This window comes from Euprymna scolopes, chromosome 8 (genome assembly GCF_053919585.1).
Source record: "Euprymna scolopes isolate OS-2025 chromosome 8, ASM5391958v1, whole genome shotgun sequence".
Lineage (NCBI taxonomy): Eukaryota > Metazoa > Mollusca > Cephalopoda > Sepiida > Sepiolidae > Euprymna > Euprymna scolopes.
This window is the reverse complement of record NC_136489.1, coordinates 119702790-119722499: the sequence shown is the minus strand read 5'-3', so window position 1 is coordinate 119722499 and position 19710 is coordinate 119702790. Positions and strand designations below refer to the sequence as shown.

The following is a 19710-nucleotide window of genomic DNA, read 5'->3' as shown; positions in this document are numbered from 1 at the left end:
TTTCAGCGCCGGGCAATGAAACGGGCAATGAAACGAACGTCGGCGGAATTTCAAAAGAGGGCAAATCTCGCGCTGGACTTGTGACATCATCACGGAGCTAGCATTTCCCTTTTCTCCAAATTAAAGGGAGTTTTGTACAAACCCAAAATGTACGAAACTAAGAATCAAAAAAGATACGAAATGCAAAAAATCGAATGCAAGAACCAGATAAAAAATAATAAATGTAAACAGGGGGGGGGATGCACCGTTATTGGTACAAAAAAAATTCTAACACTATGACTCCAAGATCGATAAGTGAGATTAATAGGTCAGTGCCCCGAGGAGGTGCACATTGACCTGCAAGGAGTGCCTGGACTGCCCTGTCGGTATTCCTTGGTAAGTGCACCTCAGACGACTAGCAATAAACTAACCCCTTCTCAAAGAGAGAAGGGAAAGCCTGGGAGGATGGACCTCCTAGAACTGCACAAACCCAGCATTACACCACAATCAACAGGAAACAGGTCATTACAGGAATCGTCTAATCCCTGTTGATTTTGGGGATCCGAGGTTAAAAATCCTAAGCTGGATTTCTCCATGAATGTTTGCAATTTGTGTCACTCCCCATCATCTGTCATACCATTATTTTTTTTTATAATAAAACACATTAAAATGTGGTATTATGATGACTGAATCTAATTTTAGGGTAAATTTAGGAAAATTATGAGATAAAATGTCTATTCCCCAAATAATTTTAACCTCGCGCCTAATTTGTAATTGTTATCTTCAATTTATTGTTAATTTTTGTTGCAAATAAAAATATTAAGACTCCTTAAGCTTAAGCCTTAAATTTGAGACATTTTCTAGAATCAAAATCATCTAGTAGATTATGATTAAAATTAGAATAAGGACATAAGGTTTAGTATTATCTTAATATTTTTGTTTTCATCTTCACAAAGGGACATTAAAAGATGTGCAAAACTTTTCTAAAAGGGGGAATTCATTTTACCTGTCCTGGGACGGGTATTCATCTAATCTATATATACAGATTCTACAATGTCCCTTAATTTTGAAAATTTTATTGTATTTATTTTTTTTTTAGATTGTACAGTTTACAAACTGCACTATATTTTAAGTAGGATTTTCGAGGTGAAGTACAAAATACTTAAATCTCTCACGCCGTGTTAAGGATGGCTTTCTAAAAAAATAAATAATAATAATAATAATAATAATAATAATAATAATAACAATGACGACGACGACGAACGACAACAACAGCGGTCCGTAAACTGCACAAGTACTTTTTTTTTCTTTTTTCCATTCATTCAATTATTGTTCAACGTTCATTTATTTTTCTACATTTATTTATTTTTTATTTTTTTTTTAATTCTTGAAGGTTTAATAGGTTTTTCGTTTTCTTTTCATTTTATTCATGGGCAAAGTTTGATAACAAAGTCTTCCGGTGCGTATTTACTTTTTCTGGAGCAAAGAAAAAGAATAAACTTTTGTTGTTGTTTTAATAATTCATTTTAAAACAATACAATTTTCCTGCTTCGTTAGACACACACACACACACACACACACGTTATATCTCGGTCGAGATGGTTTTCTTATTTACTTCTCAGTGAAGCTAGCCTCCCCCGTGATAAAGCGCGACTATCACACCTACAGACGTGCAACCAACCCACAGTTTTAGGCGTTAGTCGGCCGAACAACCGACGACGCACTGGTAGACGTTGTTGCTACTCGTTTCACTGACACACAACTAGTCATTGGAATGTGTACGCTACAAAGGCGGAGACTGCAGTAGTAATCTATCAAAATAATTTACTAAATAAATAGCAACTTGCGATTTAGTAAGTTTAAAGAAAAGTTTACTTTTTTTTCACATTGAGTTCGAGCAACTCTTGGAGAATCACCTTTTCAGGTTTTTCCTTTTTTTTTTTTTTTTTTTAAACCAACGACGGAGATGTACCATTTAGTCTGTTGGAATTAATTTCTATCTTTCTTCAAGATGACTTCTTTGGACGTAACTGTGATAAGCGCCGACAAATTGCCAAATATTGAAACATTTGGTAAATTGGATCCTTATTGTACGGTGCATTTCCAAGGTATAAAGATTGTATTTTATTATTTTTATCCGTTTTTTTTTTTCTTTCATTAATAGAATCACTCCCGTCTCTAAACCTCAGTTTAGGGCTCTCAATGTCAAAATAGTTCTTGAAAAATAAAAACTCTCTCTATTTGAGACGACGTTAATTCTATAAACTTTTCTTATTTCTTTTCATTTGTTTTAATCGTTTATATATACTTTGTATATTCTTTTGAGCTAAAAACTTTTCTAGTTCGTTCTCTCCCTCGTGTATATATGATATATATTTGTTGAATGAGTCTAGTTTTTACTTGAAATAGACTCTAATTCTAAGCATCTTATTTAAATTCATTTTCATAGTTAGTATATAATGGTACTTATGCGGAGAAGGTACCGTGCTGAAATAACTTTATTTCAAAACCCATTAACATGAATGGTGTTTTGTAACTTATGTACTTTCACCTAACAATTTAATAAACAAAAATACCGTGAATCTTGAATTTAAATTGCAAATATTATTTTAAACATAACACGGTAACTTCTCTGCATAAGCACCACACACACACACACACACATACATATATATAATCTTGACTATATTTCAGAGTAATTCCTAATTTATTTTAATTTCAGGACAAAAATTGAAAACTAAAGTGATAGAGGATAATGACGTACCCATATGGAATGAAGTGAGTTTATTTTGAGACTTATTTTATTTTTAGGCTTTGAACAAGTTACACAAGTATATAAGTTTGGAAGCTTTCCTAACTAACCTCGTTTTTTTCGTTTAAATAATTAGCCTTTATCACTTGACAGTCTCTTTTTGCCGGGAATATATGCAACACTAATTTTTTTAAACGCGATTTCAAGATGTATTTACATAAAACCTGTTTCGTTCCGGTATTTTGAGGTGCTAGTATAGTTTAGTACACCCCCCCCCCCAAGCAAATTGCCTTTGTTTTAAGACTTCTAGGAAGTTAACAAAGCTTCCCCCTGTTAAGGATGGTTTTCTAAATTTGCTTAGGGCTGTTAAACTGCACAAGTGTCCATTTTTAGATGAGGAATTTAAAATTTAGATTATTCGATGTAACTATAATTTTGGTTGTTACACTAGCAACGTTTCCACCGATGTAACAGATTAAAAACTTAAACGAGAACGTTGCTAATTTTAGAAAAAAAAAAAAAAAAAATTGAAGTAGGTCGGATGTTACATCGGCCGAAACGTTTGTGTATATAAAAACCAAGGCGAGAATAATAGTCCGTCTAATCCAAATAATCCTAAAGCCTTTTATTTTGTTTACAAAAAAATTGCAGCAAGATGATAATCTTACCATCAGATTAAAAATTACGAAATCCTTTGTTTCAAGAGTTGTGGAGGGGGGGGGGCGTAGGAGTAATTCTGTTTGGTATTTTTAAAGAGGAACTTTTTTTTTTTTTTTTCTATTCTGTTTTAATTTGGAAGTAAGTGATAAATGTATGAGAAACATTTTATTAGCAACCGTTTCTAAGGCGTGCATTTTATTGATTATATTAGACTTATTTATTTGCTTCTTCGCTAAAGCAAAATGTGACACAAGGTCGTTTTTAATGGAGGGGACAATAGCTCCCCAGAAAGTGGCACTCTGGAAGTAGGCAAAAAAAAAAAAAAAAAAAAAAAAAAGGCTTAGTCAGTGTAGGAGGGCCCCTCCCTACACTGACTAAGCCACTGTAGGGGGAAACTAAGGGCAAATTAGCTTAAGTGTAGCAAGCACCGAAACAGATACTATACTGATCTTTTTATATTAGATGGCAGTGTCTTTTTAGTTAACTCCTTCACACGGGGGGGGGGGGTAGAATTATACGCCAGATCGGTTTTTAATGTGTGTGTGGGTGGGGTGTACTCCCCTCCTCTGTGGATTCAAATAAAAGATACTTATGCAGTTTTCAGACAGTGCTGACTGCTGAAATAACATTAAAAAGCCTTCCTTAGCATATTGAGGGTGTGACTGAATTTGCCTTGAAATTGAATTTATTTTCAAAATCATATTTAAAATAATAATAATAATAATAAACACTGCCCTAAAACTACATAAGTACCAATAAAATCTCTCCCTCTAGAAAGACTTCTCCTTCCTTCACTGCCCGAAGACGGAACAAACTGTGACAGAACAGATACTACGCTTTTTTTCCTTGCAAAAAAAAAAGGCCAAGATTTTATTGTTCCTATTCACTTACCTCCGCATGAAAGCAAAATCAAACACAAGGCCAGTTTTTAATGTGTGGAAAATTAAACCCCTCCACCCCCACAAAAATTGGCACTCTGGATTGGAACACAAATAAAACTTGCCTCAGCTTAATAGGATTTTTTTTTTTTTCATTGACCGAAAACAGATGAGTGTGGTATTAGAACAGATACTACACGTTGTCCCTATCCAAAGTATTGTGGTATTTACATATTTACCACATCAGTATGATGTTGGATAAGGTGAATAAATTAATCCCCCCCACCCCCACCAAAAAAGGAGTATCTGGCCTTTTAAAAATGCCTGGGCAGCCATGTAGCGATTCTCTGGTCAGAGCGCCTCAGGCAGATAGCAATAAACTCATTCCCAAAGAGGGAAGGTAAGGCCTGTATGGGTGAAAACTTCATTAGGACTACCTAGGACAAGATTGTTGCTTCATAGTGAAAGCCCCCCCCTTTTTTTTTCTCCAGGAAGGGGGTAGTAGACAATTTTTCTTTAACCTCTCTTCTCTCTAGCACCACGCCCAACAAGGAGACTACTTTTCTTTTTCCGCTATCCACCCACAAACTGGCCTGGCCACTCCGTGGTAACTGAAGTTTTTTTTTTCTTTTCTGTATGTTATTTTCATTTTCCCATGAAAGAGACGGACTGATATAAAGTTTCCTACCTTATTTCTTAATAGTGACGACTACAGTCTTTAACTTTTATCTTGTGCCCGTAGATGTTGAATAAAATATTCGTTAATTCGTATCTACGTTTGTATATAAATCCATTATGTGTGAAATGGATTTCCACATTATTTGGGGATTATTTCCAAACAGTTTATTTTTACTTAAACTAGTATTTGGTGCGTACTCGCGCACAAGAAATATTAATATGATGAAAAATAAAATGCAAAAATTTACAAAATTTAAATCAAGTGTTCAAGCAAGGAATATTAAAAAAAACAAAAAAAAGCTTTCTTTAACCCCTGGGCTTTCTAAGATAAGCTCTTAAAATAAATTATTTGATAGCATAAATGTTTTAAATTTTCAAGTAAACATGAACTTTTAACATTTAACTCTATTGGAATCCTTCACTTTATTGCTTGGTTCTATTTTACCATTTTCAAATAGTTTCTTCGAATATTTGCATTGATACAATGTTTTTTGGGTTTTTTTTTTTTTAGTTTTGTTTTTTTTTGGTTTTACAATTTTCAAACTTTCATTGACACTTTTTTTAAACGGATGCTAAAAATTTCTTTGCTTGGAAATTATCAAATTTATGTTAGCCAATAATTTATTTTATTGGACTTTTTTGCTACTGATAAGAGCTTGTCTCTGAAAATCCACGGATTAAGGGTAGTTTGTTTTGTTTTTTGTTATATATATATATATATATATATATATATATATATATAGGAATATATATATTCCTTAATTAACCACTTGATGATTTGGAAAAATTTATGAATTTTCCAAATATGTTTCATGATTTCTCATTAATGATCGGTCATCGAACATCCTCCTTATCACGATAGGATCTGATATGAAATATTTTATCTTGAATACAGTTAATTGTTGCACTGACCATATTAAAAGCCCACTTTTCTGTTTAGAAAAGTGAATCCAACTTTTTATTAGCAATTTTAAAAATAACTGGACTTGTACAACCATCACCCCTATGCGTAATTTCTATACTGCTAGGTTTTTTGAAATTTTTTCACTGGATTATTATTGATGTTTTTTTTTTGTTTTTTTTTTACCCCAAACAAGGCAAATTGCCACTTTAGTGTAGGGGGCTACAATCAGGGGCAACAACTACTGGGGTACTATGTAGGGATTTGGGCAGCAAGATGTCTGTTCATGTTACACTTGAACTTCTGCACGTCAGTACTGTTGGAAGCAGGGGCCTGGAATGGAATTCCAAAGTCTAGCGGTTCTGGGGAAGAAACTATTGGAGTAGAAAGATCTTTTACATCTAGGGATCTCTACAGTGTAGGGGTGGGATTTAGCTGCCTGTCGGGTTTGTCGAGGGTGCTCACGTCGTGGGGGCGCAAGTGATTGCAGTTCGTCAGAGCATTCACCACTAAAATACTTGTAGAACGGGCAAAGGGATACCTTTCGTCGATGGGACAGAAGCGGAAGCTCAGATGCCAGTTCAGGGCCTATCAGGTTTGTGACTCTCTTTTGAACCTTGTCAAGGAGCGAGAGACTAGTAGCAGATGCACCAGCCCAAATGTGACAGCAATACTCCATACATGGGCGAATGGTGGCCTTATAGAGGTACAGGATATTTTCGGGTGTTAGTAGTTTTCTAGCACGATAGAGAGAGCCCACCTTTCTTGCAGCAGCCCTGGCAATGCCTTCAATGTAATTGTTCCAACTCATGTTTCCTGTGAATGTTAGGCCAAGGAGTTTGAAAGATGTACTCTCAGATAAAGAGTCGTTGGCCATTGCTATAGGTGGCAGATAGGGTTTCTTGTAATTATTGAATGAAACTAGTTTAGTCTTGGCGGCATTGAACATGACCAACCATTTTTGTCCCCATTCCACTACAGATTGGAGGTCTTCCTCTAGTGTTTCTGCCATTTCTTTAGAAATGTGTTCATTCGTCTTTCTGTCGTGCCTGCTATAGTGTAGTGTCATCAGCATATATACCTATCTCAGAGGTAATTTTGTCGGGGAGGTCATTTATGAATATCAGGAACAATAGAGGTCCAAGGATAGACCCCTGGGGCACTCCCGCATTTATATCATATTGTTTAGATGTATGACCGTTGAGGACAACCAGGATTTTTCTCTTATCTAAGAAGGATTTAATTATGTTAAGTATTCTACCAGTGATACCGTATGATCTAATTTTCCTGAGGAGACCCTTATACCATACCCTGTCAAAAGCCTTAAATATATCTAGAGCTATCGTTCTGCCCTCACCCGCTTTGTCCAGTGAATGGTATATACGTTCAGATTGTGGACATTAATTAACCAGATTATGAAAAGGAAATTGAAAAAATCATTTCGACATTTGAAAGGGGTGCTCACTTTTTAGTTACAACATTCTGGTAAATAGGTCACCCATTTTTTTCTTTTTTTTTTTTCCTAAATACGGAAGTGGCTTCGGGAGATGTGAAATACTCATGTTGACGAAGCTATGTATCGGGAGGCGTACGTTACGAAAATTGACAACGGGATGGAAAATTATGAAACATTTCTCCAGCATGTTAGTGAAATTTGATACTTAAAAAATTAAAAACATGTTACATTAAATAAAAACATTAAAAACATATCCAGTTAGGTAGAAAAGTAACTTGCATTGCCTTTGATAACATTTATTTGTTATATATTTGTTTTGTTTTTTTGTTTTTTTTACAACTTTTTCGAATCTGTGTGTTCAGTAATACAAACCCAAAAAACTAATAAAGTTAAAAAAAAAAAGAAACTCGAAACTTTATTTTCATAAAAACAAAACAAAAAAAAACGTTAATTCTCTTTTTTTTTTTTTTTTTTTTTTTTTTTTTTTGAGAAACAAAAGTATTTCTGACTACAAATGCGGTAGGCTTATGTCATTTTTACTTTCTATGGTTTTGATATACCCGCGTTTTTATTGGTTACAAAATGAGTGACTGGTTTACCAGAACGTTGTAACTAAAAAGTGAGCACCCCTTTCAAATGTCGAAATAATTTTTTTCTTTTTTTTTTTTTTTTTTTTTTTTTTTTTTTTCATAATCTGGTTAATTAGCGTCCAGTCAATAATAATCCAGTGAAAACTTTTTTAAAAAACCTATCAGTATACAAATTACGCATGGTGGTGATGGTTGTACAACTCCGCCGGTCCTGGATATGACCTTAAACTATATCCAGTGGTGAGGCCCCAGCTTGCGGGCTTTGGGGAGTGTGGAGCCACCCTTTAATCGCCATTGCTCCCAGGTCCACTCTGACCCGGAGTTGTAGTACCCGTTAGGGTCTCAACTATGGGTTAAATAGAAACTGACTTGAAAACAACAAATATATGCTATTAAAAATTTTTTCTTCAAAATATTTGGATTCGGCATTAAATAACCTGAAAACGGTTGATATGCTGTAAAACAAAAACAACCAACCAACAACTCCGCCAAATAAATTGCTTTGATCTATTCACTTTTTTCTGTGTTCTTATTGGAATTGGATGATTGGTTTCATTTCACTATTTTATGCATATTTTCTACATTGTGTATCAAATTGAACAGCATTTGGAATTGTATTCAGAGTAAATTTCTGACAATTTTTGGCCTACAGACTTGAAACTTGATATATGGGGTATTCGAACCGTGGAACAAATTGATTTTTTTTAAATTTTTTTTTTTTACACACACTGGAATCACCACTTATCAAGACTCGAAAGCCACTCGAGCATAAGGGTTAATGGGTATACATTAGTCAATGTGATTATGGTGTGGTAAACATAAGGGTACTCATGCACTTATTGATCCGTGCTGAAATACTAACGTTATTTTAAAAGCCATTCTTAACATGGGGAGGGTGTTTTGTACCTATTCTGTACTTTAACCTTACAGTTGAATAAAAAAAACATAAAACTTGGAAATACCACTAAAAAAATAGCGCGGATCAATAAGTGCATTAGCACCAACATAAGTAGTGGGAATTTTGTAAGTTGGATTGCTTTTTTTTTTTTTTTTTACATAGGCATAACGGTTATGCCATAACCTCTTATCAAGGCTCAGACCACTCGAGGATAAGGGTTAAGCGTGTACAGTAGACAATTGGACAATTTAGTAATCGTTAGTAATGGAAATTCGGTAAATTTGTTAACTCTATTGGAACGGCTCATCAAGAACTTGTTTACGTTGGACTTGAAGACAACCATATTGTAGTCAGCTGGAAAGCAGGAAAACGGAAGAGAATTCCACAGGCGTACAGTTCTAAGAAAGAAGCTTTTGTTCATGGAATCTAGGTTTAGGCACAGATAAAGAGTGGTGGGGCGGGGGAATTATTGATAGTGTTTTCAGCTAGACGAGTGTTTCTTGTGAAAGTTTGGTAAGGGGGGGACCCACAGATTGACGCTCAGTCGAGCACTTGCCATGAAAATAACGATAAACCAAACTCGCAAGATCTCTTCTGTGAGATAGAGGTTGCAGTGAAGAGAAAAGGACATCTTCTATGAGGCTACGAAGTTTATTTTGAACTCTATTTATTTTTAGCTCAGATGGTAATAAATACCACTAGAGAGCTGATGTTTTGGTTTTGTTTCTAGCTGATCGCACCCAATTCATTTTTCTAAACTTTTGAAATCACTATCCTCATATTGGGCACAATATAACATTGTGTGACACTCGCAAAAGTACAGGACGTCTGTGGCCTTATTATATACATAATGGCATGCAAAATCCATTTCTGGCCTTTTTGTCGAATTTGGTACAGTTTGCAAAATTGTCACTTTCGAGAATTTTGCAAAGAATCTTAGTGATGGCAAGAGATTCCATCAGGATATTTCAATGATTGGGAAACTTAGAAAACTGAAGTCTGTCAACATGCCAGACTACTGCTGGAGTATAAAAGTGTAGTATCTGTTCTGATACTACACCAGTTTTTTTTTTTTCTCAGTTTGCGGAGAAATCCTTCACAACTGAGACAAATTTTTATTTGTTCCTTTTCTCCACGTTAAAAAAAACGACTCTAGTGTCTAACTCTGCCCTCGTGAGGAAGCAAAGTAAATAGAAACTTTTTTTACTAACTCTGTTTTTAAAAGTAAAGGAGAACTTTAATGGAACGTTCGAATGCCTACGTATCTCATGAAGATAAAGTGCCAGCTCCAAAAAGGGGACGCCTTGATGTGAAAACTTCGAATAAAGTAAAATAAAACACGTTGGGGTTTATGTTCATTGATAGAAGCGCTGGTTGAGTTTGAATAAAATAAATACGTATTAGATAGGTTTGAAGCCAAAACAACGCATTATTACAAAATAAACATATTTATTTTGTTTGAAATTTATAAATATATTTCGAAGATACACTTCTTCAGAATTTTTTTTTTCTTTCTTTTTTTTGCTATGTTGTTGTTGGAGCAAACTCAACCGGCGCTTCTATCGAGGAACACAAACCCTAACGTGAATTCCGCGTGACTAACGCACAGTTTCGACATTTGAAAAGACTACAGTAAAAACAACAAACGAACTTCAACTGATTCTACGCTCCAATAACATGGAAAAAAAGACATACTGATGAAGTGTATCTTCGGAATACATTTATAAATTTTAAACAAAATAAATGTCTGTTTATTCTGTAATAACGCGTTGTTTTAGCTTCAAACGTATCTAATACGTATTTATTTTATATAAAAAGTTATTGGGAATTTCATTGTACACTCAAACATGGAAACTAAAAATAGTCACTAACAATGCAGCTAGCTAATATAGAAAGATGACTCGAGTTCATAACTGTCTTTTAACTATATAAATAAGCGTGGGTTACCGATATTCTGTAGCTAGCCTCTTTATCGGCTTGTTTGTAAAAAAAAAAAAAAAAAAAAAGTCTCGGATTTTTTTTTTTTTTTTTTTAGCTAAGATTAAGACTTGTTTATTTAAACTGGTAATTGGTTATTTTCATAATGTAACCTCCGGCCTTTTCTGGTGGTAGATTGTTCTTGTCTCATTAGGCAACTTTGCTAATTATCTCTTGTAAGGATTAATCCTCCATCAAAAGCTAGTCATTTAGAACTGACTAGCGAGGTTACCCGACGTTGCCAGGGTGTGTGGAGGTGTAGTAAGGAACCCGGGGGGAGGGTGAAAAGAAGTGGTTAAAAAAAAAAAAGTGGTAGTGTCTTGGGGTTCTCCCCGGTGTGTCTTGGGTCGAGTAAGGAACCCCGGGAGAGGGAGGTTAAATAAAAAAATAAATTGATAGTAGCGGAGGGGGCAAAAAAGCAGTAGGCAGTTTGGGTGGAGAGAGCAGAAAGTTGTAGTACCTATTTACTATGCCTCCCCACGGGACAGAGTTAGACACCAGGGTCGTTTTTTAACGTGGAGAAAAGGTACAAAAATAAAAATTGTCTCAGTCGTGAAGGATTTCTCCTCCACTGAAAGAGAACAAGAAATAGAAGTGCAGCATCTGAAGAACAGATGGTGTTTATTTGCTCCCCCACTGAGCAAATTAGGCACAAGGCCGTTTTTAATGTGAGGTAAAAACCAGCTCCCCTAAAAGGGGTCACTCTGGTTACCAAAAATAATAATTGTCCCAGTATAGAGGGTTTCCCCTCCATTGACTGGTACAAATTATCTTAAGTGCAGCATCTGAAGAACAGATACTACACTTTGATCTTGACCAAAAGGTTGTAGTAAGCAGGCATGTTCGAACCCGTAACGCAAAGGAGGGGGGGGGGGGTGACGTCTTTGCTGATGTCTCCACAGTCCGTTCGGAACGTTCAAATTAAGTGAAGTCAATCTGACTTGCAAAAATAGTGACTCAAAACAACGGGGCCCCTCCTTGTAGAAAATTGCCCGGTTGAGGGTGAAGGAATGAATGTTTTTCGCCAATTTTTCGATATTTGTCATCCAAAGGGTCGTGCTTTAAAACGATACTGGTCTCGTGAGGATCCGTCACCTCTGTCAAAAGTTTTTGCGAGATATATAAACACACACACACACACAGATACACGTGCACATTTTGCCTTTTATATATATATATATATATATATATATATATATATATATATATATACTAGCGAGGGGTATCCGGCGCTGCCCGGGTTTTTGGAGGTGTGCGTGGGGGGGGGTAAAAAAAAAGTAAGTATGAGGATCGAACCCGAACCGTTGAGGCAAAGTTGTGAAAAAAAAATGTGTGACGTTAACCATTACCCCACCGCGACATGCTTACGGATGCACGTTTGAATTTATTTAATTACTTGGATTTAGCAGGTGCTCGTTTTAATGAGTTAATGAGGTCAGGTTTGACTGCGGGATAGTATTTACTGCTGAGCGCTCCCTCCCCCCCCCCGAAGATATTATAGGAAAAAGACTAACCCACACGCGGCGAGCAACAAATATTGAATATTTATCTTCCAGAAATCGAGCAACTTAAATAGACAGGCGAGCTTCGTTGTTAACTGTGAGATATTATGATTTGTATGTGATATAAAAAGTTAAGTGAGTGACCGCTTCTCTGAAAGAAGCCTTTTGTAGACACACAGAAAAAGCGAACACACACACATACATACATACATACATTTTCACTTTTATATTTATAGATACTAGTGGGGGTACCCGGCGTTGCCCGGGTGTTTAGAGGTGTGTGTGTGTGTGCTCGGGCGGGAGTGGGGGAAGGAGGTAAATTAAAACAAAAGAATAAGCGAAGTAATAACCCTGTTTAAATAATATATAAAAAGAAACAGTTAAAACTTCTTTAAAAAAAATCGTTGTCCGGGTGTTTGTGTCGGGGGGGGGGGTAAAAAAGTTTTGGTAGGTAGGTAGGATCGAACCCAAAGCCTTGAGGCGAATTTGGAAAATAAAGTATGAAAAAAACGTGACACGTTAACCGCTCGGCCAACAAAAAAGAGTAATTGAAACACGTTTGAATTTATTTAAGTATAAAGAATTGACAGGTGCCCGCACTTAATGACTTAATGAGGTCAAATATTAGTAGCGGAATTAACTTTTACTGCGGGACAGTTTTTTTTTTTTTTTTTTTTTTTTTTTTTTTTTGAGCTTGTTTACCCAACTTTGGTTTTGTTTCTCCAAGATGGGGGGGACCAGCTCCCCATAAAAGGGGATTGTCCATATTGAATAGCTATTGTCTGGACGTTCCCGGTGCAATTGCTGGGAACAATGCGTTAGCTTCGAATTAGTTTTGCTTTTAAATGAAAAAGCTGTATCAACACGTGGCGATCGAAAAAAAAAAAAAAAATCTCAAATAGTGCGTAAAAGTCGGGCAAATTAAACATAGACTTGACCCCCGTTCTTAAGTCGTAGATATTATGATTTAGACAGCATATAAAGTTTTAAGGAGTGAGCCGACCCCCCCCCCCGGAAAAAAGCCTTTTGCGGACATACACAAAAAGTGCACACACTAACACACATTTTCGCTTATATATATATATATATATATATATATATATATAAAGATAGATGGTAAATGTTGATTGAGTAGGTTATTAGTTAAAAGGTGCAAAAAGTACGTTACCGGAAACGAAGCGTTTTAATTATAATGATAATATATTAACGCACTGACATTGATAGTGAAAGCCTACTTTTTATATTTAAAAATTATTAAAACGAACTTAATAGTCTCTGTCATGGGTATGCAAGCGACTTCATAATGGTTAACAAATTCGCATATTCCATTGAAAAACAAACGTTCATTAATTATTTATTATTATATATTATTTATAGATAAATTATTTTAGTTTCTTATTGGATGATTGGCTTCATTTAATTATGCTCATTTATATTCATGCATATATACTACATTGTACATAGTTGCGTGGCATTTAAGACGAAAAGTTCTAACACGCATGTGTGTATATATATGTGTTTGTGCAGAACGATCTTCTCAATTTTCGTATGAACAAAGCTTCTTTCTTAGAACTGCACGCCTGTGGAATTGTTTTCCTGCTTTCCAGCTGACGACAATATGGTTGTTTCAAGTCTAACGTAAACAAGTTCTGGATGGATGAGCCGTTCTACTTAACAAATTTACCGAATTTCCATTACTAACGATTACTATATTGTCCAAATGACTACTGTACACTCTTTAACCCTTATCCTCGAGTGGCCGCTTGGCCTTGATAAGTGGTGATGCCTATGTAAAAAAAAAAAAAAAAAAAAAAAAGTTACAACTAAGGCTGGAATACTAAATGTTTTGGTTTCGATTCTAGCTGATGCCACCAAAGTCTCTTTTTTACTCTTTATGAACTGAATTATGTAGATGATTAAAAGAAATATTAATTTTGGATGGCGGTATACTGAATGTAAGCAGTGGACAGTTGCAATCTGAAGGTATCTGGCAGCTACCCAGATACTGAACAAATACGTACAAGGCGTGCTCAAATCAATTTTCACTTTATTTATGCCGTTATATTCATTTATTTACAACTGAACGAATTAGTTCAACCAGATCATAAAGGGTTAACTTTTGAAAGCATTGGATACAATATAATAATAAAGAATTGGCTCTATAATAATAAATATGAAAGCTACATGAATTAGCATATCATATTTAAGCATATTTCACGATCAGACAACGCCGGGGGGGGGGTTATATATTGGGTACAATATAATGATCAATAATCTGTTAGCTTATGATAGAAACAAGTTAAAAGGAAAAAAATATTTTAATTTTGATATATTGCGAAAATATTTCCAAGAAAAAGAACTTAAACACTAATCTATAAGAATTCTTAATTGTGCATACCGTAATACTTAGCTGTACCTTATAACAGAGGTCCATACATACTTTCAGTCAAATCGGCGGAGTAGTTTCCGAGAAAAGTGGAGGTGTGTGAGAGAGTGTGTGTGAGAGATATGTACACACGCAGGTGAAATGACACAATTAAAACTCTACCGGAAAAATACTCTCGATCTTTATAAACTATTCGTGAACCAGGCTTAATGGCGATAATTCAAATTTATAATGTTTTTCGTTTAGGACGGACCCCCCCCCCCATCTATTCTTTTAATAAGAAATTTAAGTTTATAGAAGGCAGAACAATGCATCGTTCTGCCTTCTATAAACTTAAAATTTCTTATATACGCATTAAACAATGCTTAAAACAAACTATTTTAATAGATTAAACTTTTAATGCTGATTAAATATACTTTTATCCTGTATTTTGTAAGGTAGATAAATTACTTGTGTATTACTGTCATGGCACACCTTTCTTTTTTTTTTTTCTTTTTTTTCATATTGAAGATCGCAGAACAGGGGAAGACGATGCAATTTCAGAAACGGGGGAAACGATTCAAGTATCAAAAATGTCAAAAATACAATAACGCTTTATGTTCCAGAACAAAGTGTAGTATCTGTTCTAACACTACATTTCACCTTTTCTGTCCTCGATCAGTGGTGGAGAAATCCTTCGTGACTGAGACAATTTTTATTTTTGTTTCTATCCAGAGTGCTCCTTTTCGGGAGCTGGATTATCCCCACATTAAAAACCGACCTTGTTTTACTCTGCTCTTGTAGGGAGGCAAGTAAATAGAAACAATATAATAACGCAAAACAAAAACATTATCCAAACATCTATTGAATTAAAATAGAATTAAGATAATTCTAATAGCAAAAAAAAAAAAAAAAAAAATTATTACAAATTCTGAAATGAACGAAAATTGTCAAAATGTAGATGCTACACTTTGTTCCGGAACAAAAAGCGACTTTTATAATTTATAGTTTTCAAACAGCCATTAATGGAATACGTATACTTTTTTTTTTTTTTTTTTTTTTTTTTTTTGAGAGAGAAAATTTTTTTTTCAAGAAAATTTAAGTAATCCAATAGAAGTTTATTTCAAGTTTTCCTTTACACCAAAAATTCTGAAATGAATAAAAGATGTCAAAATGCATTATCCCCTCCCCCTCCCGGCCGGCAATCTTCAAAATGAAACAAAAAAATGCACAAGTGCCAAAATGTTTATAGTAAACGATAGTGAATTAATGTGAACTTGTGGATGTGAAATTCCTTAAACGTTGTATCCAAATACAAAGCTAGGTAAACAACTTGTGTGAATACCTGAACAGCCTTGAACTGAAGAAAATCAAATAAGGCTTTTCTTCCATTTTTAACCCAATTGTCAATTCGATAACCTACGTCAGCGCTTATTTTTGTCTTAGACCTTTCGTAAGACATGTAATAGTTCTTATGCAATATACGCGCATACTTTAAAAAGGAGTCAGTAAAACTTGTGGATTACATATATTTAACCCACCTACTGTTTCTTCTAATAGTGAAAATAAGTACAGGATAAAAAGTATTCGTTACCAAGTTTAATTTAACGCAACATTTTTATTTTCTCTAATTGTCATTAAATCAATATTTAAGTCTTGGATTGCAAAAAATTGGGCGATTTCACATCGACTCATCTTTGTTAGTTTATGGCACTGCTTTGGTATGAAAGATTGAAGAAATTTGTATTTTAGCTTATCCATATATTAACGCAGCTGTAGTTTTTATTTCGGCACCAAAGCCCCCAGAGTTTAAGCCATTATTAAAATTATCCATAAATTAATTACATCACCGAAATCTGAGAAGTCATTTTAAATTTACACATAAGATTCTCAGTTTGTATTTTTCGATTTGGGGGACTTATTTAATTTTTGGTCCCCGGATTTATCGGAGAGGGACCTATGTTTTCAGCCTGGACGATTGCCAGATAACCGTCCATTGTTTTGTTTTTTTTTTTTTTTTCCTGAAATTTTGCCACAAATTTTATTTCATTAAATAGATGTGCACAGTAAAAAAAAATTTGCAAAAATTCCCGTTGCATCCCCAGGGGCTCAAGAGGTAAAACTTCCCCAAAATGGCCAAAAATGACACATTTTGCCCCATAACTTTTGATCCATCCATTAGATTTTTCTGAAACTTGGCCAAAATGTGGAGCCCATTGTTCTTAATATAAATCCAGTATGGGTGACCCTGGCAAAATTCTGGTTCACATCGCTCTGAGACTTTTAGATAAAAAAAACATGCCTTTTTGGAGCTCTTTTTTACTCAAAAACTTGATATGTATGTCTATATAATGGTTTTCCATGGTGTTGAATTTAAATATACACGTCTTAATGTGTGAAACTGCACCGTTTGTGGATTTGGCGCTTCCAGGAGCTCAAAAGGGGTCACAAGTTTTGCATCGCAGAATTGAAGAAACAGGTGTCCCCATTGTTGATGAGTCTACAGGGGGAAGCGTGTTTCTTGGAACGATTGAATTGCAATCGTGAGAAACGTTTGGGAGAGTACCTTGAAAGCACCGTAATTTCTTAGGACGGCGAGGCACCATGATTGTGGCGAAAAGAGCGAAAAAATGTGATAAGTTCAAATCAAATTACTCCATTTTTAACTATGACGGAAGTAATATTTGTTTTTAGGACCAACTCAACCTTCACACTTCTCACATTCATCATTTCTTCACTATTTTTTTGTGGTATCATCTCACATGCAGCCTCAGAGGGGGACCATGCAAGCACGGCTTATTTTATGAGCAGATTTAAGCAACTGTGGACAGAACACCAAAGAGACATGAAGATTTTGATGGGAGATTTGAACGCCAAAGTTGGCATGGACAACAGACACAGACCTTATTATGGGCAGACATGGCACTGGAGAACGGCGAGATGTTCACCGAATTCTGCATTTTCAACAACCAGGTCATTGAGGAACCCTTTTTACACATAAAAACTATCCGCAAGATCACATGGATTTTCCCCCGATGGAAAGACAGAACGAAATCGAAAGATTAAAGCATGAAGTTAATTTCCAAAAGGTGAAAAAAGTATTTGTACACGTGAAAAGAGAAAGTTATTGTGAAAAATATTTTCACACCAACATTTGGAAGCTGACAAATTCAACTAAATTTTGAAGTTAAATAAATTCATTGTAAAAATCCTTTGAAATATGAATGTTAGTTTTCTCAGTTTATTTCGAAGATAATTAGTAAAGTCCTTAGATATTGAATTAAATAATTAAAAAATCGCCTTTTTTTTTTTTTTTTTTTTTTTTTTTTTAAAAAGGAAAAAAGCTTAATTAGCTCCCCAAAAGCGAGAGATTCTAGTTTCGCATAAGCAAAAACAAATGAAGTCGTCTAAGTATGAATTCTATGGAAGCCCAAAATGTCAAAGTCAAAAGGCTGTCTGAAAATATCAGGTAGTTGGGGGAGATATGGAGTGCTAGTTTTCTTTTTTCTCCATCCATGCATCCGTATCATGAACATTTGTATAAATTTTACCATTTTTAATTTATTTTCCTATGTTTCTGCTTTTAAATAAAAAAATTTAATTTTTTAAATTATTTATTTATTTATTTATTTATTTTTTTTTTTTTTTTAAGAGTATATAAAAATTGTTGTGCCAAAAGTTTCACGTTCATTCAAGCAAGTAAAACGTTAGTCTTACAAATAAAAATTACGCGAAACACAATCTAAAAAATAGAAATATTTTATTTTCAATTAAATTTTTTTGTGTGTGAAAATATTAAATAAACAATGCTAAATTCAATAATAATATCGGTAGTTCAATAAATTAATTTTTCTTTGAGTTATATCGAATTTGTTGATGCGGGCTTTAGGGACTCTTTTTTGTAATGTTCTTGAAAAAGTTTTTTTTTTATATACAATTTACGATGCTTTATTTTCATGAAAAAAAAAAACAAAGAAAAATCAATTCATTTTGTTTTGTTTTTTTTACTACTGAAAACCATAACTTTAAACGTTTTTTTTTTTTTTTTTTTTAACAAAATAATACGTTTCTACTAAGATTAAAATAAAAATAATCGGTTAATTATATTTTGATAAATACTGAAAATTTAATTAAAATTGGTTACTTTCCTGATTTTTTAAAAAATTTTTTTTATTTAAAAATTTTTTTTTTTCTTTTTTTTTTTTATTAATTTCTAAGTAAAGGGAGGGGTCAAAATGTTTATACATTTTGAGCATGGGCTATTCATTTTGCACGTACTTACAAACTATATATGCCAATTTATAAAGATCACGTTCATGATAGAACGCAAAAAAATCTTTTTAGGCATTAAGGTTTATTTTCGTAATATTAATAAGGAATAATTTCCATTACAAATCAAGTTAGTATTATGCAGTTAACACTGAGAAAAGCACGCTTGAAATTTATTATTACATTATGCAAAGAAACCGAAGTAAAACAAAATGGCCACCGAATTTAAACTGATATTGTGTTTTGGATAACAACACAATGAAACTCTAATTTTAACTAAAAATGATTCCTCATTTAATTATTTATTAATGAATTCATATTTAAGGAAAATAACTTAAAATTACGTTTAATGCTTACAGACTTTTTCACGCGTTCTTCCGTGACTACGAACGATCTTTTCAACCTGGCCCAATTTATTTAGGGTTACCTATTGATGTGTGACGTATTTGCGTTAAAAGCAATTTGATAAAAAAAAAAAAAAATGCTTATGAAAATAATATTGATCTTTTAGTATTTTGTCATGCGTTGACCAGGTTTTTTTTCTTTTCTAAGTAGTTACTATGACCACTAAATACTATCGTTAGATTTCGTTTTTTTTTTTTTTTGCAAAGGAGTCATCAGTTATCAAGGACTGAATGCCACTCGAGGATAAGAGTTAATGAGTAAGTTTGTCAATAAAACAGCATAGTGATCGGTAGTGGTAAAAATTGAGTAGAATGTAATTACTTTACATTGAACTTGAAAACGACCATGTAGATTAACGAAATTTTGGTATCAGCAGAAGCACACACGCGCGCGCGCACAC

At 34.2% G+C, this 19710-nt stretch overlaps 1 protein-coding gene across 4 annotated transcripts in view; it reads left to right on the top strand.

Annotated features, from left to right (window-relative positions):
- Positions 1-1388: 1388 nt before the first annotated feature.
- The window catches only part of LOC145283742 (myoferlin-like), a 425198-nt gene continuing 406876 nt past the window's right edge, over positions 1389-19710 (top strand). For all 4 annotated transcript variants that reach the window (XM_080132804.1, XM_080132803.1, XM_080132802.1 and 1 more), the window contains exons 1-2: positions 1389-2087; positions 2702-2757. In XM_080132804.1, coding sequence (XP_079988930.1) covers positions 1991-2087; positions 2702-2757 — 153 coding nt within the window. In that variant the 5' untranslated portion in view covers positions 1389-1990. The remainder of the gene's footprint in view (positions 2088-2701; positions 2758-19710) is intronic.